Genomic DNA, 27,487 nt, shown 5'->3' with positions numbered 1-27,487 from the left:
ATATGTGTCCCCGGTGTTCCAGGGAACTCACCAAGTGTCAGAAAACACAACCCTCTCTATTTTCCTCCATACCCAAATCTCTAAAAAAGGGGCTGCAACGGATCTGATAAAAACTGATCCAGATTTGAACACTTCAATGACGTCACAGAAGTGGCGCTACGGCTATTGGGCCAACTCTCCACCTATCAGGGGAATGTGGGGTTGGGCCACGGCCGGCCATTGCCGCTCGAAAGCGCTGGAGATGCTGTAGTACATATGCCAGGCCTGTAAGTGGCGCTGTAGTCTGCCACAAAAGCAGCGAAGAAGACTTCCCGCCCATAGTTACCATGGTTACCCTTCTGTTTATTCTCCGCTGTGGCTTTTTTTCTCCCTCCCCGAGGCAAGCGTTTGCTCCCGCTGCAATGCAATCCCTCCCCGTCGAGGCAAGCACTGTAATTCTCTCCGGTTAGTCCACCAGCAGATGACAAACACCCACCTCTCCGCCTCTTCCAAGGAACGAGGGGACCGTGCGGCAGAGTTTCAGTTTCAGTTTCTTTCGCCGGTCAAGATGTCCATTAAAGTTTAAATCTTCCGGACAAAATTAGAAAAGTGCCGGTCAAAGGTCTTCTTTGTTATTTATTGAGCTTTAAAACAAATGAATAACGACTCTATATAATAAAACACTGAGGACGGAGATCTCTTTTTCTCCCCCTCTTCTGACAGCCCAGCAGCTGATCAGAGCACGTCTCACCTCTCCTGCAGGGGGGCGTGGTCAGCAGAATCAGACCCGTAGACAGCAAACAGCACATAGAGCGAAATGAGGCATGGCTAAAATGCATGATCTGTTTGGTATTTTGAAAACAGAAACGTATAAATATACCTTATATAGGTATGGCCCTACAATATATAATTTAAATATAGCATGATAGGTCCACTTTAAGTACAATTTTGAGATAATTTTATTTTCTATTTCCATATCCTTCTGCTTTATACTTCTACACCACTACACTACAAAAGCAAATGTTATTATTTTTTACTCCAATATAGCCAGCTAATAACTTTAAGATTCAAAGTACAAAATATGGTCAGCAAATCTTTTTTTGATCCCTTGAAATCAATTCACAAGGTGCCGTGCTCTTGATCAGCTTGCATTGATTAAAAGTCTTAACCTTTGACAAATATACTGTTTCAAATCTTCACTATCACCTAAAAATAATTACATTTACAAATATATTGTATTTGCTAATGCACTGTGCAACACCACATTATGTGGGTAGCTTAATTCACATGAGATACTGTATTTACTCTTATCCTGTGTGACATAAATCTGCATAACAGTAAGTGAAACAATTCAAGAAAGGATTTCAAGCTCAGCATTGCTAATTGATTCATTTTTATTGCTTGACATTAATTCTTCTTAAGTTAATAATACAGTTCATTCATAACTGATCAAAGCAACAAAACAAACTCACACTAATATAATATAATAATGATTTTTATCTTTATGAATATTCTGTGAGGTTATACAAGTTGTTTAGGATAATCAACAAAAGTCTTCGATTACTACCCAAGGCTGAATTATTATTGCGTTTTATAAATGAGGTCATGTTTTGACAAAACATATGGTGATGATTAAATCAAGTGCTACCCAGGTCATGTACTTATCTAGAGAGGCTTATTTTGTGTATTCTTGATTAAAAGATGATATAATTGCACTGTTAAGGTATACAAATCACTGATTGAACACTATTTGAGGTGTTTGGCTAACAATTATTGAAAGGACAATCTGAAGGGACTGATAATCAATACAATATTTGGCTCTACAGAAGTTCCAATACTAAAACTTATTAGAAATGTAATTTAAAGTGAAAGGCGCAGAGACACGCGAGCAGCAGTGAGATGGAGACAGGGGCTCTGGCTGCGGCTGCTGTGGTGTAGACGGTCCTGCTGTGAAGACCCTGCGCACTCCGAAACACGTTGTGATATCCTGTCTCAGTCGGAAACATCGTCATCTGGTGAGGGAAAGGAAAGTGTTAGCTTTGGTTTAGCTACTGTAAAGGTGGATCACATCACTTCAGTTTTAAGACTTTACACTGGCTTCCCATCTGTCAAAGAAAATACTAAAGTTGGCTATTAAAGCAACATTTTTCAAAAGGGTTGATTGGCTGGCGCTTCCGTCGACGCTTGAAAAAAGTTGAACTTTTCTCAACTTTCACCGCGAGCAACGGAGGCAAAGCGAAGCAACGGAACCACAATTCAGTTCGGCAAAGCCAAAGCGTGACGTCACCCCATTCAAAGTGAATGGGAAGTCTCCGTTGAAGCTCGCAACGGAACCGTGTGTAGGATGCGTTACCTGTAGTGTGTTATATAGATTTTTGTGTATGTTTCTCTCCCACACACACTGTCTGAAACGCCTCCATTGGACTCCTTTGTTTACTAAAGTAACATGTTGACGTCATTATGTTACACGTGCGCTTCTACTGGCTAACGCTCCAACACATTGTACGTGTTAGGCTAAGGGGGCGTGACATCTTGATGCAGTTGACCAATCACAGAGCCGGCCAGCTAACCAATCAGAGCAGCCTGGGCTCTGGTTTCAGACAGAGGGTGAAAAGAGGTGCTGCAGCACAGCCAGTATGAGAAAAATAAAGAGCTTTTTGAACATTGAAGCATGGAGACATGTCACAGTAGAGGCACAAAATACAAATATGAAACCTGACAATTCTTCAAATGTTTTTGTAGAGCACTTTGAATTGCCTTGTTCTTGAATGTGCTTTATAAATAAACTTGCCTTAAGAAAGACCATTGATGTTCACAGGTCACTTTTTATACATGTAACCTCCCTTCACTAGTTAAGCAGCATAACCTGTTCTCATATGCGTCTCCACAGGATTGACAGATAAGAGAAAACGCCCATCATAATAATTCACTTTAAAAAGTCTCTGAGGCCATTCCCAGTCAGAGTCAGAGTACTCACACATGGAGTATTTGTGCTATTTCTCTCTGACAGTTTTTTTTTGTTTCTTAAAAGAAGTGTCAAACGTTACTCAAAAGAAGATTTAAAAAAGTATAAACAGAACCAAAGATGTGGAAGAAATGAATTAGTTTTCTCTTAGATACATATACGTAGATATCAAAAACAGGTCGCAATTGCTTGAGGATTGCGGAGGATCACCTACTTTATCAAAGACAGTTGTTACTGAATTAAAAAACTGGAAAGCACTTCGTTCAACTGAGGTTGTTTTAAATGTGCTATATAAATAAACTTGACTTATAACCTACTGTATGAACCTGCAAAGCAATATTTCAGGCAGGTAAAACGGAATATTTGTGTTGAACTGCATTTTTTAAAGACATCCTGTAGCATGTTGAACTCTTCAAGACCTGTGTCAAGAGCAGACAGCAGTTGATTGAACTGATAACTGCCATTTCAGTCAAAGAAGGGGAAACTTTCTCGAGGATATACAGTACCAGTCAAAAGTTTAGACACACCTTCTCATTCGAAGGTTTTTATTTATTTTTTATTATTTTCTACATTGTAGATTAATACTGAAGACATCAAAACTATAACAGAACACATATGGAATTATCTAGTAAACAAAAAAGTGTTAACCTCTTAAGCCCTGAGCCTGTTTTTCAGGTCTCAGGCTCGAAAATGACATTCCCAGAACAAATGACCATATCTTCCCTTCTAAAAGGGTTACATTAATAATCTTTATTCTCAAAGTAATGATGAGTGCGAGTTGGATGTAGAAAAGTCAGAATCAATATAGATGTTTTTTTATTTTAAAGAAAATTCAGATTTTACATAGTAAAAAAACTGTAAATTATAGTGTCCGTCCAAAAATTATTTTTTACTTATAGTGAAAACTACCCTTGGATGATGGGTTAGTAGACTAAAAGCTTTAGAAATCCAAAGTACAACATATAATAAGTACCCTGTATCAAGATTGATGCAAAACAAGTGACATTTGACCTTTTTAGAGAGATTTAGCCAAAAAACCCACTTCTGGGGTCATTTGACCTATCTCTGGCCCCCCTTGCTCGATTTTGATGAATGAAATCTCTTTATAACCGCTAGAGCCAATGGAATCGAGGGAAAGTTATATACACACCAAAACGTTAACAAATAAGGAGTGAGAGTGACGGTGGCTACCATTAGCAGCTAACTTTTCCGCTCTGATTTTTACATAAAAAATGGAATTATGGATTATAAATAATTTCTTCAAAGGCACAGGTACATTATCAACCTATGGATCAACAGTTGTAGCATTTTCTTTTTCGTTTTAATGCCATTGAACACGTCTTTTGACCTAATTGACAGCTACGGTGAGACGATCTCCCGTAAAAGCTCCGTAAAGGTACGTGTTGGGATGTCTGTGTTTGCTTCCCCTGTCGCGAGTTTGGATCGCTCAGTGATGATACTATACCTAAATAATCAGTGGAGTCTCAGCTTTAATAGGCTATATTGTATGTGCAGCTACGATAAGTAATAAGGGTATCTTTATCTTGAATTGTGTGCCGCAGTGCGTTAGAATGTTTTCGCTCAGGGGTCATTTAGACGCTTCTTATGAGACTTGTGTTTTGTTTTGGCAAAAATGGTTCATATCTTCAGTTAGCTGATATTCTTCCCGTTAATCTGGTGCTACACATTAATAGTTTCATAAATGTTAAGAAGCCCCGAGACATTATTTCGAAAAAAAAAACGGTGGGAGGGGTCCAATGGGGGGCCGCCGTGCTTAAGAGGTTAAACAATCCAGAATATGATTTATATTTTAGATTCTTCAAAGTAGCCCCCTTTTGCCTTGATGACAGCTTTGCACACTCTTGGCTTCTCTCAGTCAGCTTCATAAGGTCGTCACCTGGAACGGTTTTCCAACCGTCTTGAAGGACTTCCCAGAGGAGCTGAGCACTTGTTGGCTGCTTTTCATTCACTCTGCAGTCCAACTGATCCAGAACCATCTCAATTGGGTTCAGGTTGGGTGATTGAGGAGGCCAGGTCCTCTGACGCAGCACTTAGTCAAATAGCCTGGATGTCTGTCTGAGGTCATTGTCTTGTTGAAAAACAAATGATTGTCCCAGTAGGCGCAAACTAGATGGGATGGCATGCTGTGGTAGCCATGCTGGTAAAGTGTGCCTTGAATTTTGAATAAATCACCAACAGTGTCACCAGCAAAGCTCCCCCACACCATCACACTTCCTCCTCCAGGCTTCACGGTGGGAACCACTCATGCAGAAACCATTCAAGGTTCAAGGCTTTTATTGGTCATACGTACATAGCTACAGTGTAGTTATGACGATGCAAATCTTAGGTCACAGGCTCCTCCAACAGTGCAACACAATAAAACAGAAAAAATAGTGCAAGTCAATTCGCTCACCCTCTCTGCGTCTCATAAATACATTTGGACTCATCAGACCAAAGTACAGATTTCCACTGTCTAATGTCCAATCCTTGTGTTTCTTGGCCCAAACAATTCTCTTCTTCTTGTTGTTCATCCTCAGTAGTGGCCTCTTTGCAGGAATTGGACCATGAAGGCCTGATTCACGCAGTCTCCTCTGAACAGTGGATGTTGAGATTGCTATTTGAGCTCTGTGATCATTGATGTGGGCTCTAATCTGAGGTGCTTTAATTTGAGGTTTCTGAGGCTGGTAACTCTTTTATCCTCTGCAGCAGAGGTAACTGTTGGTCTTCCTTTCCCGGGGCGGTCCTCATGAGAGCCAGTTTCATCATAGCGTTTGATGGTTTTTGCGACTGCACTTGAGGATACATTCAAAGTTCTTGAAATGTTCCGGATCGACTGACCTTCATTTCTTAACGTGATGATGGTCGTTTCTCTTTACTGAGTTGAGTGGTTCTTGCCATAATATGGATTACAACAGTAGTCAAATAGGGCTATCCACTGTGCACTAACCTCTGCACAACACAACTGATGGTCTGAGACACATAATGAAGGCAAGTAATTCCACAAATGGACTCTTGACAAGGCACACGTGTTAATTGTAAACTATTCCAGGTGTCGACCTCATGAAGCTGACTGAGAGAAGCCAAGAGTGTGCAAAGCTGTCATTAAGGCAAAAGGGGGCTACTTTGAAGAGTCTAAAATAAAAATCCTATTCTGGATTGTTTAACACTTTTTTTGTTTACTCGATAATTCCATATGTGTTATTTTATAGTTGTGATGTCTTCAGTATTGTCAGTATAACAACTTTATATAAACAAAAACCATTGAATGAGAAGGTGTGTCCAAACTTTTGAGTGGTACTGGACAAAGAATACTAATATGTGATATTGTTGTAGCTTTGATTTCACACCATTGGATTTTAAATCAAACACTGACTGGCCTTTGAGTGATGGCGTTCAGAACTGTTTGGGTAAAGAGTGTCAGAATCCCTCCCTGTTATGCATAACCTCACATGTTGAATATAAAAACACGAGGTCTTTGCAGGAGCGGAATTGAATGTTCTTATGTGACCTTAATCAAAATCTAAACACCAAACTGAACACCAAAAGTCTGCGACACAAGCAGGAAATGACTCGAACTCACAACCTTCTGATTTAAGTTTCTTTGTTTTGTCACATCAGATAACCCTCACAACAATGCATTTCATTATTATCTACGTCCCCGAAGAACATTAGTCATTCTTTTCTTGTGACGTTGCCATTACAGAAACGATTTGAATCTCATTTTATACTTCTGCTAAATGTTAATGGTGTTAGAAACCCTGTTGATACATAAAAACGGACTATATATCAATCTTAAGATTCATTTTTAGTTCTGGGGATAAGAATTATGGTTGAGTACTGTTTCATGGATTATTGCTATTATGTTTTTATGCAAAGTTATATTACACCACATATGCCCAGCGGTGGGAGAAGTAGTCAGAACTTGTACTTAAGTAAAAGTACAAGTACAAGAGTGTAGGAATACTCTGTTACAAGTACAAGTCCTGCATTCAAAGGGTTACTCAACTAAAAGTGAAAAAGTATCAGCATCAAAATATACTTAATGTACCAAAAGTAAAAGTAGTCATAATGCAGATTGGTCCATTTTATAATATTATATATGATATGTTTTGATTATAGATATTGATGCAAGTGTTATCAAAGCTGGTAAAGATGCAGCTAGTTTTAATCACTTTGTGCAGCGTAGCTTGTGAATTTACTCCAGGTGTAACTAAAGTCTGATTTAAGTGTTGGTTATATTTCACATCATTATTCCAAATATGTAGTAACTAAGAGTGCTAAATAAATGTAAAAGTACAAGATTTACCTCTGAATTGTAGTGGGGTAAAAGTGCAAAGTAGCATAAAATGGAAACACTCAAGTAAAGTACCTCAAAATTGTACTTAAGTACAGTACTTGAGTGAATGTACTTAGTTACTTTACACCACTGCATATACCCTTTATATTCAGCTGATGGCGAGTAGCACGTACCAGGTTTTCGTCCACCTTGATGGACTCTTTAAACACGGTCCAGACCACAGCTTGGTTACAGGAAGGCGTGGTCAAGGAGCCGTTGTAGCGATAGTATGACTCTCTGTTCACGCTGCCAAGCAAGTCGTCAATGGAGATCTCTTCGGTGACGTTAACTTCTGAACCTGCATTGAAAACCAAAATGCCCAAGATGTAGTGCCACTTGTATTTTACGTAATGTATGCCAACAAAACAGGTGCGCACTCACTGATGTTTTTAATAGCTGAAAGGTAGCTGGTGAGTTTTTTCCAGGCGTCCATATCAGATGAGGACTGTGTGTGCAGAGAAAAACATGGTGAATACATAAGGAACATTTCATCAGGAGTAGCTAATTGGACCACAGTAGCATAATCTGCTGAAAGCTTCCCTCTCTTACCGCGCCTTGTTCTGAACTGCTGCGGCGGCTTCTTTCCTTTGCGCTTGTGGCCTGGAAACAAGCAGGTTAGTCTGTTGTGTAACTGGCTTTTCTCAATGTCAAATGTAGACACAAGAGAAAATAAAGCATTACTCCCAACGATAACATGAACTGGGAACCAACGGTGGAACTGACAACACAAAGATTTATTTTGCCGTTCATATTGACACAAATAAGGGTTTCTTTTGTAATTGTATAGGGATCATGACATCTGTGCAGGTATACGCTTTAAATGCGAGCAGGTAGAGATAGTGACATTCTTGTATGAGATGCTGGTATGTTTCAGTTAGTGAAATAACTTTTGATTGACAGCTCAATTAGCACGGCATCCTTGAGCTCTCTTTTGTTTTCTAAAGGATTCTTATCTTTTTCAAATATTTCTCACCACCATATTTTTTGCCCACATTTCCGTAGTGCATCACATTGCTGGAGGGTGTCTATAAATGGCGTCAGAAGATAACTGTTTTTCTTTTGTATGAATAGTATGCATGACTTTGAGTATAGTTTTGTAACTTTTCCATTATGAAAACACAGGCAGATTCAGAGTTTGTACAGTATGGATTTGGACATAAGAAGTGTAATGCGCTTAAGTTACCTCAATAAAGAATCCAAGCACAGCCAGACCATCAGTAGTTTGTAGTGCCTTTTCGAGAGTTAAATCTTTCCTCTTGTTCACTATGTGCATCTGGATAAAGACACAATTCATCAATAGAAAACAGGCAAAAGCTCAATCTATAAGAACACACTTCAATGCAATAACGTTTAAAAGCCTGACCTCCATTGGGTATCTCTTTGAATCCACTGTGTGCTCAGAGCCTTCAGAGTCATGCGTGCCCCAATGGAAGTGCAACTGAAGGGTGGAGAAGACGTGTCCCAAACCTCCACCTGAGACCTCCACACCCTCCTTCAATACGCACTTCACTGGGAGTCAAATGAGAACACAGGTAGAAAGTGTTACATGTTTTCACAGACTTAAATGTGTTTTTACTATTTAAATTAACAATTTTTGGAATTTTTTGTATTCTTGACACTATTTTGTCAACTAATGAAATTATTTCAATAACAGGCAAGGGACTTGATTTGTTAGGTGTAGTGAAATGGTAAAAAATAGCACCTTAAAGTTGCCCTATTATTATCTATATTTATCTTAAACCATTAACCAGTAATCTAAATTGTTGCGGATTAAGTATTTTGATAAACACATGTATTAATGGTTGCAGCTATAACCCTCATGAGATAGAGGTAACTAAAGCTTTAGATACGCTTCGGGATGATTAAAATAAATATAATAAAAGGCTGATTTATATGCAAACAGATTTAGCCCGAGCTTAATAAAGTTAAGTCCTTCTTTTGGGTCTAGATTCCATAAATGTCCACAGAAACAGCCAATAATAAGGATGAACAAACCTGTGTGGCCTGTGTTAATGATTTTCTCAATGACATGTTTGTCGTCAAACTTTTCAAAGTGGAAAGCACCGAGTTTCTCCTCCTTCACGGCGCTGCTTTTCGCAATGTTGATGGGTGACTGGCTTTCCCCGGCGCAGTAGGCATTGGGCAGGCGGCTCCACTCAGACTGCGTGTACTCTGGAATTCGAGAGGAGAAAGTTATGTAACAGCATTATCACTTTAAAGCTGTCCACTCATCACATTTTTACATTTGCCCCTACATACCACAGTGATCATGATAGCACCATGGATGACCTGAAGAATAGAAGAACAGTCATGTTGAATATGTCAGTCTTAGATATTATGGGTCTTATATGTGGTTCATTTTACCACTCACTGGGTAAAGGAGTTGCAGGGGAAGCCAACACCTGCCGTCCGTTAAGAGCTTGGGTAGGTCGATAAACGTTTCTGAACCCTGCATTTTTGGGGAACTTCTCAATCTAAGAACAGCACAAAACAAACATAAATAAAGAGACTGCATGGAGCGTGAGTCAGCAGACCAGCCCCATACCAATGATGGTCAGGTGAAACATAATATTGTGGAATTCTCTTTACCCTCCAGCTAATTCAAAAGGTGTCGTAAATAATTGCAAAGACAACCTGAGGGTGTAAACACTCCCTCTGGATGTGGTCATGACGGCCTTGTCTTTGATGACACTGGTATTCGGCGGTTTCTTCTCACGCCAACTTGCACTAATCCTGTGATTTTACTTGTTTGTTCCTCATTCAAATAAGATGGTTTAAAATTAAACTAATTTGATACTCATAAAACAGTGATGAAGCAAAGTATGTCATATTCTGTCTTATCAAAACCTGGTGCCTTCATTACCCAATTCAGTTTCTCCACCAACAGTTTGTCAGAAACTCGAGGCTAAAGTGCCCGAGCCGCTCGCCTCAAGCAGAGATGAAGAGCAGATTATGCAAGATCATATCCTTTTAAATCCACACCCCACAATGGTGTCATTGTTAAACATGTGTTCAACCCTGGATGCCGCAGACTTAAGTCATTTCCCTTTAGGTGATATACGAGGCAAGTGCTCCGCCCCACAAAAGGTTTCATACAACTATTCAATAGTTCTCCCTTTCACCTGTAAACAGAAGATGATACATTATACTTAGAACATAATGCTGCATCCAAAAAAAGAACATAGATCAATTATGATTAAAGTAATTCAACGTTATATCTATAGAGCGTTTCAAAACCTGATTTATAATGTACGTAAAAGGATGGACATTTTTTGCACTTGAAGGCTATTTAGTTCCACTTCATAAATATACATGTTGTTACATTTTATACTACAACTTTACATTATAAGGCAGTAAACAGTGTTAAAATGAATACTTTTATGAAGGAAATAAATCTGATTTGTTGTTAAAAAAAATGGTTGCACTTCACGCGATCTTTGAGATTATTATTATTATGTCAAAGAGTCACGCACCTGCTGTGCCACCTGACAAAGTGACATGTGCACCTGTCTATCTGCAGAGGGCCTGTCAGGTAGATCTAATGAAAATAAAGATTGTGTCTCATTCTGAACATGTGACTCAACAATCTGTTTCTGTCACGCAGTCTGCACAGCTATTTACTTAGACAGAAACCGATAAAACAAACCTGATTATCTCGCATGATTATCAAAACAGGACTCTCGCATGCACCTGTATGTCCCGGCACCATGCAGTCTGGTGACGTTTCCCCACATATATGGGTGGTCAATGATGTAACAGGTTGCATGTGACTCCACTTGCAATAGGTCACTTTTTTTTTTAATTAAATGTTGTTCGTATCCAGAACACAAATGAAACCCTTCCCATCCAGGATTTCTTACACAACTCAGAAGACAGCTGACGTTTTACCAGGGTAGAAACAATGAGGCAGCAAGGAACCTGCTGACATCTTCCACACCCACTTTTGACATTGTATTACTTCTGTTTATCGCTCTCCTCCACTGGCACTTACGTTCACTGGTAAAGCAGATCAAAGTAGGAGCTAACTCTTAATGGGCCTTTCAGATTTAGGCTGTAATAGACATTCATGTACAACATTTTTCTTCCAGGATACAGTTCATGTATTTCTCCCCGTACTATTTACTTACTAAAGTGCTCTCTACAAGATATTGTCCACACTTAATGTGCTATATAAATTAAATACATGGTTGTTCTTTTTTGACAAACACTAGTTAAATGTCAGATGGAGACACAAGGAAAACCCACAAAGGATTTAATGCTTTTTCTCTCCAACTGATTTTCCAGGTTCATCTATTTTACACAGCAGCATCTTTGTAAAGTGTCCATTCAGTGCATCGCCAAACACAGGCTGTCTTAAAGGGCACCTTAGAAGGCACTTTATCATGTTTGATCTACAATAGGGGTATCCCAGATAACCCTTTTGCTGAGTTTTTTCTAACTATGGGTGCACCAAGAAGGGTAGTTGAGGTTAAAGCTACAGTAGCCATTTTCGTCCACTTGGGGGCAGTATAAACAAGTTATGAACGTGGCAATGACAACATTTGTTGGCTTCTGTAACACTGGAAGTACATAATAGGCCCTTACGTCCCTCTCTCTGCTGACAGGGGCATGTGTTGACTAAACATGGCCAACTCACCAGACTTTTGTGGATGATGATTGGCTCGTGAAAGACTGTCCACACGACCGCTTCGCTGCAGTTTGGGGTGGTCAGCGAGCCCATGTACCGGTAGAACTTTGTGAGGTCCACATCTTTAATCAGGTCATCGATAGAGATGTCGTGTTCCATATTAACCTCGGTGTCTGGGGAAAGATGTTAGAAACAAAAAAGGCTGTCATGTGGATTTAAATGCTCCAACAGCGTCCTTGGTGTGGTGCCATAAAATGATATTTATTAAAAAAAATTGCATTATCTGACGATGTAACAACAAAGAATTTCTGTCTCCGATTAACTTCTCCAACCAGTTTTACTAAATGGTTTTAAAAACAACTCTAACTTGACCTTACAATTGTAAAGTACAGTTCAAGGGCAACACCAACCAGTTCAAGTACAACACTAAAGCATGATTATTTATTTTTGTATCAATACAATACAAAAGATGACATTAAAGATAGTTGTGAAACTTTCATTTGCAGGATTTCTTCCTTAAAATATTTCAAGCAGGGGTGACAATTATTTGAATGGTTGTTAAAAAAAAGCACGAACCTTGAAATGTCACCTGTCTATGCCAAGGTTTATACATTCAGACCATGCCAGGGATGTAGAGAAACCACAATATTCTCACTTGCGATAACAACACAAGGGAAGAATACCTACCTATGACATTTGTCAGGTAGGATGTGAGGTTACTCCATGTTGGCGACACATCTCCATCTTCTGTTGCCTTTAGGTGGAGGACATCATTATTACACATGAAATGTTAGCTCTTTTTTGTAGTCTAGTTATCTGGCCTATAGGGGTTGTCAGTGTTAAGAGTTGATGCATGAATTGAACATGAAAAAAAGGTCCAAGTTCCCATAGCACAACCCATTGACTGCCTAAAAGAAGTTGAGTATAACCGAAGAATGAACAAGACAATTTTAGGTGACCAAAGTACTGCAATACATTTTCAATGGTAAAAGATCTCTGACGAAAACACGGAAAAACCGGAAAATGCCGTGGAAGCGCCCTGGTATTTCCAAGGTAGCCCTGTCCGTGAAGTGTAATCTTAATCAGTTTTATCAACATTTTAGGGTAATTTTGGTATTTTCTCGTAGACTTTTATACAATCTGACTTCTGACTACAATCTGAGTTGCCCTCTGCTGGCCATTGGAAAGAATGCGGGTTTAACGCACTTCAAATGTGGCTTCACTAGTTTAGACCAAGAGGTTTCTGCTTTGTGCAATTGGAAATGAGCAACCTGAAATCCTGCAATAAAAGTTTAACATTTTTGTGGCGTTTTTAAAGCATAATGTGATTTCAATAGTTAGCAATTATCATCTGTCGCTTGGGGCCCCAAATTGGCCAGTGACGGCCCTGCGTGTAGGACATACCTTTATGAAAAACGCCATCGCTGCAATTCCCTCTGATTTCTCCGTGGCCTGCTGCACAGTTAGACCTTTCTTCATACTGACTATGTGCATCTGCAAAAGATTAGAAGGGTGTAAAGTCAAAAGAAAAGTCTCAAAGTGCGCGCAGTTTAAAAAACAAGAAGATGCATGTTTTCTATGGTGAATGCCGAACAATACTGTACCTCCATCGGATATCTGTGTCCGTCAATCTTGTGCTCTGAACCTGGGTGATATTCTGTGTCGCCCCAGTGAAAGTGAAGCTGAATTGTTGAATATGTATCATTTAGTCCACCTCCACTCACCTCAACTTTACCGTCGTCCAAATTCAATTTCACTAAAGATAAAGGATGTGTTAATGCATATACTGAAGTTTCGCACATTTTAAAGATCATGTAAAAATTCCAGACCTCTGTCCCAAACACTGAGTGTAGTATAGAAAAGCCCTTCAGTCTCAGTTTGTGTACCTGTGTGTCCATTGTTTATTATGGACTTGATGACATGGTTAGAAGAGAAGTTGACAAAGTTAAAGTTAAGCAGGTGGGGGTCCGCATGAACATTGTTGGTGTCTATATCTATCGGAGACTGCCTTTTTCCTCCACAGGAAGCCCCATGGAGGTTTTCCCATGTGGACGGGGTGTCATCTGAAAGTTAGAGGCGGTCTTAATATCACAAACTAATAGTAAATCAATAGGAGAGACATTTTTCGTACTCACCGCAGTGGGTATAGCACCATTCGCTTCCAGTAGCTGAAACAGAAATAATATGTAGGCTACTGCGAAAACTGTAGAAGCGAGCTGACAGAAAAGGCTTTGTAAGCATTTTGTAATCAAACATTGCCGAGTTATATTGTAACTTGGACCTGAACACAGTGGTGGCTTCAAACTATGCAATTACACATTATTTTTGGACCATTATTTTTAATGAATAGCTACGGTGGCCCTGAAGTGCAAGACACCACAGCATTTCAGAAAACACTACAGCATTTCAGAAAACACCACAGCATTTCAGAAAACGCCACAGCATTTCAGAAAACACTACAGCATTTCAGAAAACGCCACAGCATTTCAGAAAACACTACAGCATTTCAGAAAACACAACAGCATATCCGAAAACACTACAGCATTTCACAAAACACAACAGCATTTCAGAAAACACCACAGCATTTCACATTGGACGGAAAGGGTATTCCTTTAGGGAGAACACTTCTTGTTTGTGATTGGACAGAGCCAGCCAGAGAAGCCCTGCTGTGATTGGTTGTTTTTGCTGCCAGTCAAAAAATGACGCTTCGTGATTGGTCAGCACCCGACAGCGCAATATGTCCCACAACCTCAGCCGTTAGCTGTTAACACTCAGAGCTCACAGCTCCTCATATCTGTTCAGAAACTGGACAAAAGTTAAACATGTACAAACCACAGACTGTCTATGTCATGGCGAATACAGTCCCTGCTTTATTTATGTCTGTATGACGTTGTTGTGAGTGTGGACGGAGCAGCTACAGGTTAGCTTAGGCCCCGGCTCCACGGGAACGCATACGGCAAAACGCATCGGAGTAACGCAAACGCAAAAAAGCTTCCGCCCACACGCAATATACACCGGATTGTGTCAAGCTCCACGAGACAGCTCCGTTTACATCCAACCGCTGGAAAAGCTGCAGTACATATGCCGAGCCTGTACGTGGAGCTGTAACTTCCACCACAAAAGCAGCAACTTCCTCCACAAAAGCAGCGAAGAAGAATGGTTGTCATGGCTGCACTTCTGTTTATTCTCCTTGGTGGGGGCCGAGGGATCCGGGCAGAGTTTTTCGCCGGTCAACGTGTGTTAAAGTTTAAATCTTCCGGACAAAATTATAAAAGTGCCGGTCAAAGGTCTTCTTTGTTATTTATTGAGCTTTAAAACAAATGAATAACGACGATATAATGATATATAATAATAAAATACACGGAGGCTGTCTCTTTTTCCTCTCTTCTGACAGCGTCAGTGTCTGTCTCATGCAGCAGCTGATCCAGTAATGATGACTCGACAGTAAAAATGAACATATTTATAACTAGTTTAGGTAGTTTGAGAGGTAATTAAAATAGCTAAGGGTGATGATCTGACTTGAAGTGTGTGTTTTCCTCCCGCTGCATCACAGCGGGAGGAGCTGCGCGTCTCCGTCCTGTCAGATTAGACTTCACTCGCGTTTATGTCCATATCAAGATAAAGATAAATACTCTGAATTCAGTGTGCAGTGTACTTTTGCGGGGGTGAGCAGCAGAGGTGGGGAGAGGCGGGGCTATTGCGTCGTCATTATCCGAAACGGATGACCGTATAGGCTACCACACGGCCCCGTTGGACCCCCCAGAGCGCTCCGTTCCCAGATCTATCCACCTTTGGACCCGTTGTCGTTTGCAGGGTCTGTTTCTACGTTTCCGTTACGGCGTCGTCTAGCTTAAAGGGCTATACGCAAGAGAAATATGCGGATTCAACCCGTTTTCGTTCCCGTGGAGCCTAGGCCTTAGCCGGATGGATCCGATTCCATTCAGAAAACACGCATTTTAAAAGCTTTTCGCCTGCCGTCTTGTCTGCAGACTTGTCAAAGCATTAATTCATGGTTTTTACTAACCGGTATCAGTATGTTGTTACTTCGGCATCACTTTGAAAGGTGTATTACAATTAAAGGTGGGGTAGGTAAGTTTGAGAAACCGGCTCGAGATCGCTAGAATTTGAAAATACACAACCGGAGAAAATCTGCCACTTCCTTATAGAGCCCCTCCTCCAACACACACGAACGCGCACATGACCAATGAGGGCACGAGATAAGTTTGTGCACAGATGGAAGGCTGACAGGCAGGTAGGCCATCCAGTTATTTTAGCCGGGCCGGCTAAAATGATTGGTCGTGCTTTTTACAGTATTACGGCTTCCACAGATGACATTTTTTAATGGATTTTTTGTCAAAGCACTTAAGATATTCATTGCTATCGGGATGTTAAGAGCATTCCATGGAATATAACAAAAAGTGTATCTCGAGCCGGTTTCTCAAACTTACCTACCCCACCTTTAAATCACGGTCAAATATGTTCATTTTGTTGTAGTTGGTATCTCCCATAGGATAGAGGGGGGGAGAGAGAGTTCAGCATCCTGACCGCCTGGTGGAGGAAGCTGTTGCCCAGCCTGGAGGTGCGCGAGCTGAGGCTGAGGAACCTTCTTCCTGAAGGCAGGAGGCTGAAGAGGCTGTTGGAGGGGTGGGTGGATGTTGAAGGGGTGTTTTGTGTTTTGTGAAATGCTGTTGTGTTTTGTGAAATGCTGCGGCGTTTTCTGAAATGCTGAGGCGTTTTCTGAAATGCTGAGGCGTTTTCTGAAATGCTGAGGCGTTTTCTGAAATGCTGAGGCTGAAATGCTGAGGCGTTTTCTGAAATGCTGAGGCGTTTTCTGAAATGCTGAGGCGTTTTCTGAAATGCTGTGGTGTCTTGTTGAATGCTGTTGTGTTTTCTGAAATGCTGTGGTGTCTTGCACTTCAGGGCCACCGTAAATAGCCCTCTTCTAAACATGTAATACTTCTGGATGTATGCTTGCCCTTTAAAATCAATCAAAATCAATAAATCAATCAAAAGAGCAGGTTCAGAAAACTTTTAAATAATCATTACGTAATTATACTTAATGATCATAATAATAATAATAATTCCCAACTCCAGACCTTCATGCATCCTTTTATGCTATTTTATGCTTATTTACACTTAACGCTTCAGAGGGTAAATGTATATATATTTTTTTTTTACAAATCTTTTTATTGCAAACAAGTCATAATCCAGCAAATGACAAGAAGTGAGAGCAGTAATACTAAACAGTACAGATGTTACAATTACAATGGGGATCATTACAAAGGACCTCCTTGAAATTGCATTCACTTCAGGGTTCGTAGAGTCCTTGTTTACAGTCTTTTTTTTTTGTTTTTTTTAAATACCCACAGGTATGGATGGCCCCAAATAGTAAAATAACTGAATAAGTCAGATACAATAATAAGTAAAACATAAATAATAATACTACTACAAAATAAAAAAAATAAAAAATAAATAAATAAAATAAAAATAATAAATAAAGTCGAGAGCGAAAACAGTCTGCTGGTGTAAGGGAAGAAAATAATAGTAAACATTGTCGTCTTGGTGAGGAAAAAGGGTTTCATTAAGAGCGAAAAGGAAATATAGATGAGTAGTCTAGGGCAAAAGACAAAGGATCATGGCGGAAGAGCAGTAATATGAATGGTCACTTTTATTTAATTTATTCCCTTTCAGAGAGCTACCTGCGACTCAGCGTCAGAAGTGATAGGGAGTTCCTTGATAAGGCCTAATAGTGGGTCCCAGGTAGTACGGAAGGATTTCAGAGATCCTTTTAATGAGAATCTTAACTTCTCCATCTGAAGGCATAAATGTATATTTTACAGTTACTATACATTTTAAGTCCAACAAGAAAAAAAGGGTAACCATTTTTTTTTAAATAAAATACATGGAGATTCCGGATCGGAAGGATCCACGTTTTCCCAACACTGTCTAAAAACCATGGCCAAGACAACTTGCGTAGGTCATGCAGTATGATAGACAGCTTAAGATAATGCTCTTTTTTTCACAACCTTGGATGCATGTTAGGTTGCTGAACATATGCTTCCAACTCTCCGCTTAGACCCTTCACATCTAAATTAAATTGCATCCTGCCCTATAATCCTCACAAATTAAAGATGATACCACATGAAGTACAAATGGACAAAGCTCTTAAACAGAAATATTTACATTTAGTAGAAATGTAAGCTTTTTACTCACCACATTTTACCAAAGCCCCCAAACTCAGGCACAGCAGAAGGGCGGACAGATGCATCTTCAGGAGGAAAGGTAACTGGTTATCAACCACAAGGTCGGCATGGGTTTTATAGCCATTTCACAATGTCTATTAACTGCATGAAGTAAACATGTTTTGAGACAAATCTATGTCTGTACTAACCTCAGTGATGTCTAGCTATGATGAAGCCCTACCGTATGCTAAATGTATCAAAATATATAAATTCTGCGTTTTTGCAGCAGCTGGAAATTGAAACATCAACATACAACATACATTACTGAAAGCATGTTGAATGTGTTGAAGCAAGTCCTACTCAAAGAGTCCCATTAAATCCAATTTAAATGAACTAAGACACGGTATAAACTCAAGTGTTCCCACTGCATCCCAAAGGCAGGCATCAAGAGTTTGTGATGCCAACTGGAAACGTCATCTTTTTATATAATGTGGAATCAAAGAATAAATCCTGAATTCATGCTGAAAATGTAATAGTTTAAAATTTGACAAATCCTCTAACCTTGCTGTCCAAGCCTGAAGTCCCCAAGGATTAAATCAGATAGTTCGATTGAGGGGTCACAATAAAAACGTGTGTCCTTTTCCAAACAAGCTCTTCAGTGAGGAGAAGATGAGAGCGTCCTATAGGAGTTGCAGACAATGCAATGGGAGGGCTGCGTAACACTAAACCAGTATAGGGGAGACACGTAACATGAGTACAGGTTTGTTTTAAGGACACTGCACTCACAATACAGGTGTACCATGAGGTGGTTAATGCGGGGGATGTACTCAGCAAGGTTAAACCTGAATGACCCTGCTCCTGCACCACAATGGTAATAATATAAAGTTGACGCTAATTCAACCTTAATCTAGGCAACAAAACAAAGGCCTAGTTTAATTCAAAGCATAACTTTTAATCAGTAAATTCATTATCATAACCTTGGACCCTGTAATGCAGCATGAACTTCAAATAATCCATTTGATTCCTGTTAAAGGAACCGTTTTGATTTCTAATCCCTTAAATAGAGGCGGCAAGCAACAATAAAATATTAACGTACAGAAGCCAGATAAAGGATAAACATGCCACTTTACTATGCAAAGGACACAGCAGACTATAAGCTTTTAATTATTATGTTGTCCTGAAACTCACACCTTAAGTAAAATAAGCCCTCTGTATATGTTGGATTAAGACAGACTTTAGGCCTACACAAACAATTGTAGGAATGTTCACTTTAAACCGCAGTAATGTGATGCTGTACTGTGCTGGGCCACGGCCAAATGTATAACCACAATTTTGTAATCCGACAAACCACGCCAGGAATGACATTACCACATGTTTGGTTAAGTTCATGTTTGGATGTGTTTAGTGCAATTATCTATCATCAAAAGAGAAGCTAATAAAAGCTATGAACAATAAGTGCATTGTGTGATTGATTGAAAGGAACAGGTTAATGAAATTCCAATGTAGATTCAAATAAAAAGTTCTTATCTTACTCTCTGCCAGAAAGTGAATGCATCTCCAAAATTATCAAACACTTCATATTAAATTTGTATTGACTACACAGTAGCTTTTATTGACAGATGCACGCTGAGCACGAAACATTGACACTTAAGACAACCATTGTTTTCCAAACCATGAAACCAAGGTGTCTTTTTACCTGGTAATGTTTATTGTAATTATTCCTGTGTTTATGCCCACACACACACACACACACACACACACACACACACCTCTCTTTAAATGAACCTACGCAACAGGTTTCTTTCACATCCACTCCTCACACCTCATTACGCAGAGCCCTACGTGTATTTATACTTCTCTAAAAAGAAAACACACCCTGCCTTTTCCAAAACAGCAACGACAAGTTGTCAGACAAAATGTCGATGAATTGACACATGGGTACGAAAGTATGATTGGAGATGAGTTTATAAATCAATAAATGAAGGGGCAGACTCACAAGAGATATTCTATGCGAAGAAAAGTCAAAATCAAGTCAATAAAGTCAGAGATCTCCTTCGATTTAGAGGCCCTATTACGCACATTTTCAGGTTCATTTTTGTATTTTGTGCCTTTATTGTGACATGTCTCACTGTCTGCTTTAATGTTCATTAAGCTCTTAATTGTTCTCATACTGTTGTGATTAGTCAACAGCTTAGAAATGTCCCGCCCTTTAGCCTTACACATAAAAAGGGTTGGAGTGCTAGCCAATAGAAGTGTGGGTGTTAGTGATGTCATTATGTTAAGGAAAGGGGTCCAATGGAGGCGTTTCGGGCAGCGGGGGGAGTACGATACGATACGATACGATACGATACGATACGATACGATACGATACGATACGATACGATACGATACGATACGATACGATACGATACGATACGATACGATACGATACGATACGATACTACTTTATTTGTCAGATCAGGTCTGAAATTTGACTTGCGTCACAGCAGCTCCATGTCCAACATCAACAGACAAATATCCAGACACAAATACATGAAACACAAACAACAAACATTTAACATAACAGCACAATCAGTGAGAGAAAAGCTGCTCAAAGAGCCTTCAGCGTGCATTTGATCTGGGATTCAGCTCTGTATTTACGGTGAGGATTGACTGATGCACAAAGGAGTGCTTCAGTCTGACTTTATTGAATCGTGTGTGGGAGAGAAACCCCCTTTGGTGGTAGGTTATTCATTTCAACTATTTCAACAGGTCATGTTAATAATGAGAGGCATCACAGCCTTAAAAAAAGATGAACGTTCTTCAATATTTAGTTATCAACAGGTTCATACTTACCGGACACAAAGCCCTGACTCGGTCTATGTTGATTCAACGATACACTCAACTTTGTTTTCCCTTGACACATGGCTCATGGCTGATTTGAAGAGCCCACTCACTTTTCACTTAACTTCACCTGAGCAGCAGCTGGAGCTCATTCACTCATCAGCGTGGGATTGGCTGAGCAATTCTTCTTTATTATTTTCTACCATGTTGTGGTGATCATACATCTCGTGTGTGTGTGTGTGAACATGTGTGGAAATCCCTCTACGAATATAACATAACAAAGACCATGCCTGTCAGATTATTTTTAAAAGAAGGATGAAAAGGTTAAAGGGTGAATAGAAGTAATTTATTTAGGAAACAGTCATCGATTTTGCCTTTTACTTCTATAGAGTATACTATAATAAAATCTATTCAAACTATCGACCAAAAGTCGTCTTCTAAACCCAATTTACTCCCATAAGTTAGGTGGAAAAACTTTAATTTATGCACAGTTGTGAATTAAAACTGTGAGGCCTTATTAACATTGTTTCAATTAGGCACTAACTGCAGTTTGAATAGTCATGAGTATATGCTAAAAAAAAAAAAAAACTATAAATAACCAATGTGAAATAAAAAAACAAAAGTAAACATAGCAAAAACAGCTAAATGTAATATGAACTGTGCTTGTGGTGTAAATGTCGGAACCAAATTGAACAGTTAAGAGACATTAATTATCACATAAGAATTGGTTAAATTGAATTAAATGTTTTTGTATCAACACGTATATGAAATTATACTGTAACAATAAATGGACTCATCTTTCAAAGTTGTCATCTTTCTGGAGCATTCATACAGATGTCATCCACTAAAATAAACGTATTCACATTGTTGCTCAACTAAAACTGTTTTACAAAAAGGTTCCTACAAAATAAGATTCTCAACAAATGATATAATAGCCTTAGCAATTAATTATTACATTAGGCAATTCATTAAATAAATAAAAGGAAAAAAGACTCTTATTTGCAGCCCAAATGACTAGTTAATTTAAAAATCTAAACAAGAGTTAAAACCTTAATGTGTTTCTGTTTTTCTGTCAGCTCTCATGTTGCTGGAGAGGTTTGCACAGCCGGACAGCTCTAGTCCTGGGCGCAGTACTTCACTTTACCACAAGGTGGCGTTAGAGGGAGCAGCCTGCAGGTTGCTCAGAGTAGAGAGGAACGCTCCTGCAAAACAAGATCATAGCATGAGTAAACTCAATATACATAGTATATGCACAATACATGTAAATGTGTTGTGTGAAGTCTTACTGAAAGAGAGTCCCAGTAAGCTCATCAACAAGGCCACCTGAAACAATCCAACACATGCAACATTTAAGAAGTTGCTTAAAGATTGAACTATACAAGCATAATATGAGTATTTCTCAGTGTTTACCTGGTGAGCAGATTGTGTTGCACAGTAAGGGGCAGATGTAGCAAGATGAGCAATCCTGGAACAAAAAAAATGAAGTTGATCCCAATTGTTGCCTTTAATGTGTGTTATTGAGAGTGTTTTGCACACTGCACAGTGAAGACTTACTTGGCACTGCTCACAGTGATCCGACTCATCGTCATCTTCACACGGGCATTTTTCACAGTCTGTAGCGCAGTGCTGAAAGAGGAAGGAAGACACACAACGTACAGTTATTATCTGTTACTATTTCTCTAGAAGTTATTTCGTCATAAGATCCATTGAAGTCTCTTACCTCACAGATGGTGCACACACTGCACAGAGAGCCGGAGCGGTACTGCAGCAGGACGGTGGCGGGCTCCTCAATCGTTTCATTTGTTGCGTCAATGACTTCATCTGCATAGAGTTAACAGAGTCACAACAAATTAGCTGGGCCAATACATATTAGCTTAATATTGAATAGGCTTTTGCTGTGTGTATCTCGGCCAATAAGTCAACCCTTTCCCATAGAACAACACTGCACTGCCAATATCGTTTCAAGGTCTCTATGACATTTGGATCAGTTTAAAACATGTGGTTGTGTTTAGAAACCCATTATTGTTGGTTAATATAAGCATGTTACATATGTTAGCTATGTGTGGTAGTTAACTTTCCAAGTTTAAACAAGTCAGGGTTGTTTTTTGTTTCACACACAACACTAGTATCGGCCTCCTTCGTATGTTTGACCCCTGAATCTACCCCAAACTTTCCCATTGAAATTGATAAGAAACTTGTTTGTGATAGGTCAAACACTAAGGTAATCCAGGAGATAAATCTAATAAAGACTGCATAAGTAGCTTGCATTACAGAGAGAGTTCATTCAGGTATTCATTATCCCCAGAGGATGAATTCTACCGACTTTGGTGATCCCTTTAGTTTTCATCCAGCACCACCATGAGGTTGCAATTTGAGATTTAGAAAAATAAATGTGTGATCCTAGAGAAGAAACTGTAAAAACTTTGATCTCTTGACTTATCTTGTACTGTTGAATCATCATGAGGTTAATATTTAAGTTAGTCCAACACTTTGATTTATGACCAAGTACCTACAAAACTAGTGGCATTCCTATGGGCCTTGGCAGTATGCTGATTTGTGTGGAGTGCTCTTTGGTTAATAATAGCATGCTTGGGCGCTCAACTGACACCGCGTACATTACAAACACCATATGTTCTAAACATGAGCATGCAAGTATTAACGCTGACAGCACATTTGCATTTGGCTGGAGTAGACGCACAGAACTGCTAGCATGGCTGCAGACTCTTCTTACATTGCTAAATCCTGCTTGGTGTGTATTTGTGTATCTTGGTCACAGCTCATTATGTACCATATGTAGGGGACCTGCATCAAGATTGGTGTTTATGTTATGTGTTTCTGAACGAAAAACAAACAAAAAAACTTCAAGTATCGTTTAGCGATCATGAGCATCAGGTTGTGGATATGTCTTGTTTCCATACAGATGATATTGAATCATTATAAAAGCTCATTCATGAGGATAAGTCTTTTGTTTAAGAGCATTTTGTAAAGCTGCTATCTATTAATACCCAAATGCTTTAGTCAATCGACAGAAAAATGTCAACAACTTTTTTTGATAATGGATTCATCTTTACAAATATTTTTCTTTTAAAAATGGCAGAAAGTTTGTCATCTTTCAGCCTTTAAGATACGATGTCCTGCTTTTCTCTGTTTCATATTATGTTAACTGATTGTCTTTGGTATTGGACTGACAAAAGAATAACAACAATTATACATCACCTTGAATTAAATACACGTTTTACTATTTTATGACATTTTTAAGGCCAAATTGTAAATTGATTCATTTAGAAAAATGATCATGAAATGACAAAGTACTTATAACTCAAGTAAGGAAAATTGTTCCCATTACTGATTAGTAATGCTGATGCAGGTTGGAGTTGGGAATACATATTTTGTTGTTGCGTAGTAAATATTAAAGCATGAACACCGAAAGATCTTGAGACTGTCCTTTTTCTTAGTTTTTTTAAACGTACGCACTACACCAGTAATTATTTTTGCATCTTAAAATAGACACAGTGGTTCAACAAAAGGCATGAAAGGTTTGGACCCTGCTGGGTACCAGCTACTTCACCGATAAGCGAGTCTATTTTAGGGCCGTTATGTGACAGCGTTCCTACGGTGACTGCAGAAAGACTAACAATGTCAAAGGCACTGTGGAGTTAGGAGGCATTAAAGGGTCCAGGAAGTACATTTACTTAAAGTGGACCTATCATGCTATATTTAAATGATATATTGTAGGGCCATACCTATATAAGGTATATTTATACATTTCTGTTTTCAAAATACCAAACAGATCATGCATTTTAGCCATGCCTCATTTCGCTCTATGTGCTGTTTGCTGTCTACGGGGCTGATTCTGGGAGACCACGCCCCTCTGCAGGAGAGGGAAGCCGTGCTCTGATCAAGTCAAGAGGGGGAGAAAAAAAGATCTCCGTCCTCCGTGTTTTATTATATAGAGTCGTTATTCATTTGTTTTAAAGCTCATTAAATAACAAAGAAGACCTTTGACCGGCACTTTTCTAATTTTGTCCGGAAGATTTAAACTTTAACGGACATCTTGACCGGCAAAAGAAACTGAAACTGAAACTCTGCCGCACGGTCCCCTCGTTCCTTGGAAGAGGCGGAGAGGTGGGTGTTTGTCATCTGCTGGTGGACTAACCGGAGAGAATTACAGTGCTTGCCTCGACGGGGAGGGATTGCATTGAATTAAAGCAGCGGGAGCAAACGCTTGCCTCGGAGAGGGAGAAAAAAAGCCACAGCGGAGAATAAACAGAAGGGTAACCATGGTTACTATATGCGCGGGAAGTCTTCTGCTTTTGTGGCAGACTACAGCGCCACTTACAGGCCTGGCATATGTACTACAGCGTCTCCAGCGCTTTCGAGCGGCAATGGCCGGCCGTGGCCCAACCCCACATTCCCCTGATAGGTGGAGAGTTGGCCCAATAGCCGTAGCGCCACTGTCCTGACGTCAGGACAGTGTTCAAATCTGGATCAGTTTTTATCAGATCCGTTGCAGCCCCTTTTTTAGAGATTTGGGTATGGAGGAAAATAGAGAGGGTTGTGTTTTCTGACACTTGGTGAGTTCCCTGGAACACCGGGGACACATATTCATGTATAAAAGACGTACAAAAGTGCATTTTGCATGATAGGTCCCCTTTAAGTACTGTACTGTGAAGGATGGACTATTGTTACACTGTAATGTTGCTACTTATCTAAGTACTTCCTCCACCTCTGAAGTGTTATACTTTATATTCTATATACACACGTTTAGTGGTATTTTGATAATCTATGAATATATTATAAAATGTATTAAAAAATAAAATGGGGAATACCGTCATCTTCCTCTACTTCAGTTGCAGCGTATTCCTCATCATCCTCCTCATCCTCATCAGCCTCCTCTTCCTCAGCCAACTCCTCCTCATCATCATCTTCATCATCATCATCGCTGGCTTCCTCTGCCTCTTCAGCTGCGGCCTCCTCCTCCTCCTCCTCCTCCTCCTCCTCCTCCTCTGCTGCATCCTCTTCGTCGTCATCTTCAGCTGCGGCCTCCACATCCTCCTCCTCCTCCTCCTCATCATCATCCTCATCATCATCGTCCTCCTCCTCAGCAGCCTGTTCTTCCTCCTCTGCTTCATCTTCAGCAGTCTCCTCTTCGTCATCGTCCTCCTCATCAGCAGCCTCCTCTGCGATCTCTTCTTCCTCTTCCTCCTCTTCCTCCTCCTCCTCCTCCTCTTCCTCTGCCTCCTCAGCAGTCTCCTCTTCCTCCTCTTCCTCCTCCTCTGCCTCCTCCTCCTCTTCCTCCTCTTCCTCCTCTTCCTCCTCCTCTGCCTCCTCCACCTCAACAGCAGTCTCCTCTTCCTCCTCCTCATCTTCCTCTTCCTCAGCTGCCACCCTCTTCCTCCTCTGCCTCTTCCTCCTCGGCCTCTTCCTCTTCCTCCTCCTCCTCTTCCTCCTCCTCCTCCTCCTCTTCCTCCTCTTCCTCCTCCTCCTCCTCCTCCTCATCGCCGTCCTCCGTTAGATGTTCCTCTTCATCACCCGCGCCATCATCACCCTCAGCAGTTTCTCCCTCTTCAGCTACCACCGCCTCCACATATCTGGCGTAGAGGCCTTCCCCTGCCTCCCCCACCTCATGGGCACTCACCCCCCCAGAGAGAGGGGTCTGAGACGGGCAGAGGAGGATCAGCAGGAGCCCCACCATCCAGCCTTTCACAGGAGCCATTTTGGAAAAAACTCAAAAAGTTTGGAGCTTCTTCTGAACAAAAAAATCCACAAGTCTCCTGACTCTGTTTCCTCCAACAAAATGTAAACAAATCAATGAGTTTTTAACACTTAAAAAATATTAAATCCACAGGAAAGGTGAGAGAGTTGCAGGTGGTGCGAGGATATGGTTCAGCTCAACAGACCAACAGAGCAGAGTGCCAGCCTTGTGCCTGGAACACAGTGGAAACACAAATGGGTGTGTGGTGGAGTAGCATATGTGCATGAGTGACAGGGGCACATGGGTGGGAAGAATGCTCCTGATGCCCTTAACCCAGTGTATTAGAGAGGTGGGTGTGTGCTTATGGGAGACAGGGGGGGTTGTACCGCAGAAGGCAGGGGGGTAAGGGGTAAAAGAACATATGAAAATGAGAGGGAAGGAGAAGATCCTTTACCAATATTAAATAATCCTATTGAAGTGGATAAGGATTAGGTCTTCATTTCAAGTGCTACAGGTATTCAGGAGAGAATCTTTATTTACATGTATATGTACACACTTGTATATGACTGTTATTTATTTAACTTTGAGTATATATATATTTATTTTTTTCAGTTGTTGAAATGTACTTTCAGTCTGTCTGTAAATCCCCCAGAACAAAAGCAGTCCAATAAAGAATACATTAATAAAATATACCATAAGATACTACAGTTCTATTTTATTTGTATTTACTTGCACATCTCAAAACATTCTCTTGCACTATTTTATCTGTGTTATGTCCTATATATATTCATGTTGCACTGCTGGATGAGCCTGGGACTTAAGTTTATCATTGCCATATATACACTGTAGCTAATGTGCACATCACAATAAAACCTTGAAT

The 27,487-nt window shown here is 40.0% G+C and overlaps 2 protein-coding genes across 3 annotated transcripts; both read right to left on the bottom strand.

The window, feature by feature from the left end:
* Nucleotides 1-1,355: 1,355 nt before the first annotated feature.
* Nucleotides 1,356-18,826, bottom strand: LOC117473376 (carbonic anhydrase 4-like). Its single transcript, XM_034118944.1, has 17 exons — nt 18,651-18,826; nt 18,121-18,175; nt 14,043-14,075; nt 13,794-13,970; nt 13,512-13,663; nt 13,312-13,401; nt 12,595-12,661; nt 11,917-12,080; nt 9,652-9,754; nt 9,540-9,569; nt 9,276-9,452; nt 8,644-8,789; nt 8,464-8,553; nt 7,830-7,880; nt 7,662-7,725; nt 7,415-7,578; nt 1,356-1,991 (listed from the first exon to the last, which is right to left on the bottom strand). Exons 2-17 carry the CDS (start codon nt 18,173-18,175, stop codon nt 1,827-1,829), a joined length of 1,728 nt encoding a protein of 575 aa, XP_033974835.1. The 5' UTR covers nt 18,651-18,826; the 3' UTR covers nt 1,356-1,826.
* Nucleotides 18,827-21,077: 2,251 nt separating this feature from the next.
* Nucleotides 21,078-26,943, bottom strand: LOC117473375 (cilia- and flagella-associated protein 251). Of its 2 annotated transcripts, none has more exons than XM_034118942.1 (6): nt 25,742-26,939; nt 22,633-22,733; nt 22,467-22,538; nt 22,323-22,377; nt 22,199-22,235; nt 21,078-22,114 (listed from the first exon to the last, which is right to left on the bottom strand). In XM_034118942.1, exons 1-6 carry the CDS (start codon nt 26,409-26,411, stop codon nt 22,069-22,071), a joined length of 981 nt encoding a protein of 326 aa, XP_033974833.1. In that variant the 5' UTR covers nt 26,412-26,939; the 3' UTR covers nt 21,078-22,068. The 2 variants fall into 2 exon arrangements, with proteins under 2 accessions (XP_033974833.1, XP_033974834.1); XM_034118943.1 differs by lacking the exon at nt 21,078-22,114 and having other exon boundaries at nt 22,195-22,235; nt 25,742-26,282; nt 26,317-26,943.
* Nucleotides 26,944-27,487: the final 544 nt, after the last annotated feature.

The sequence above is a fragment of the Trematomus bernacchii genome, unplaced genomic scaffold (genome assembly GCF_902827165.1).
Source record: "Trematomus bernacchii unplaced genomic scaffold, fTreBer1.1, whole genome shotgun sequence".
Classification (NCBI taxonomy): Eukaryota; Metazoa; Chordata; class Actinopteri; order Perciformes; family Nototheniidae; genus Trematomus; species Trematomus bernacchii.
This window is presented reverse-complemented; position numbering and strand designations above follow the sequence as displayed.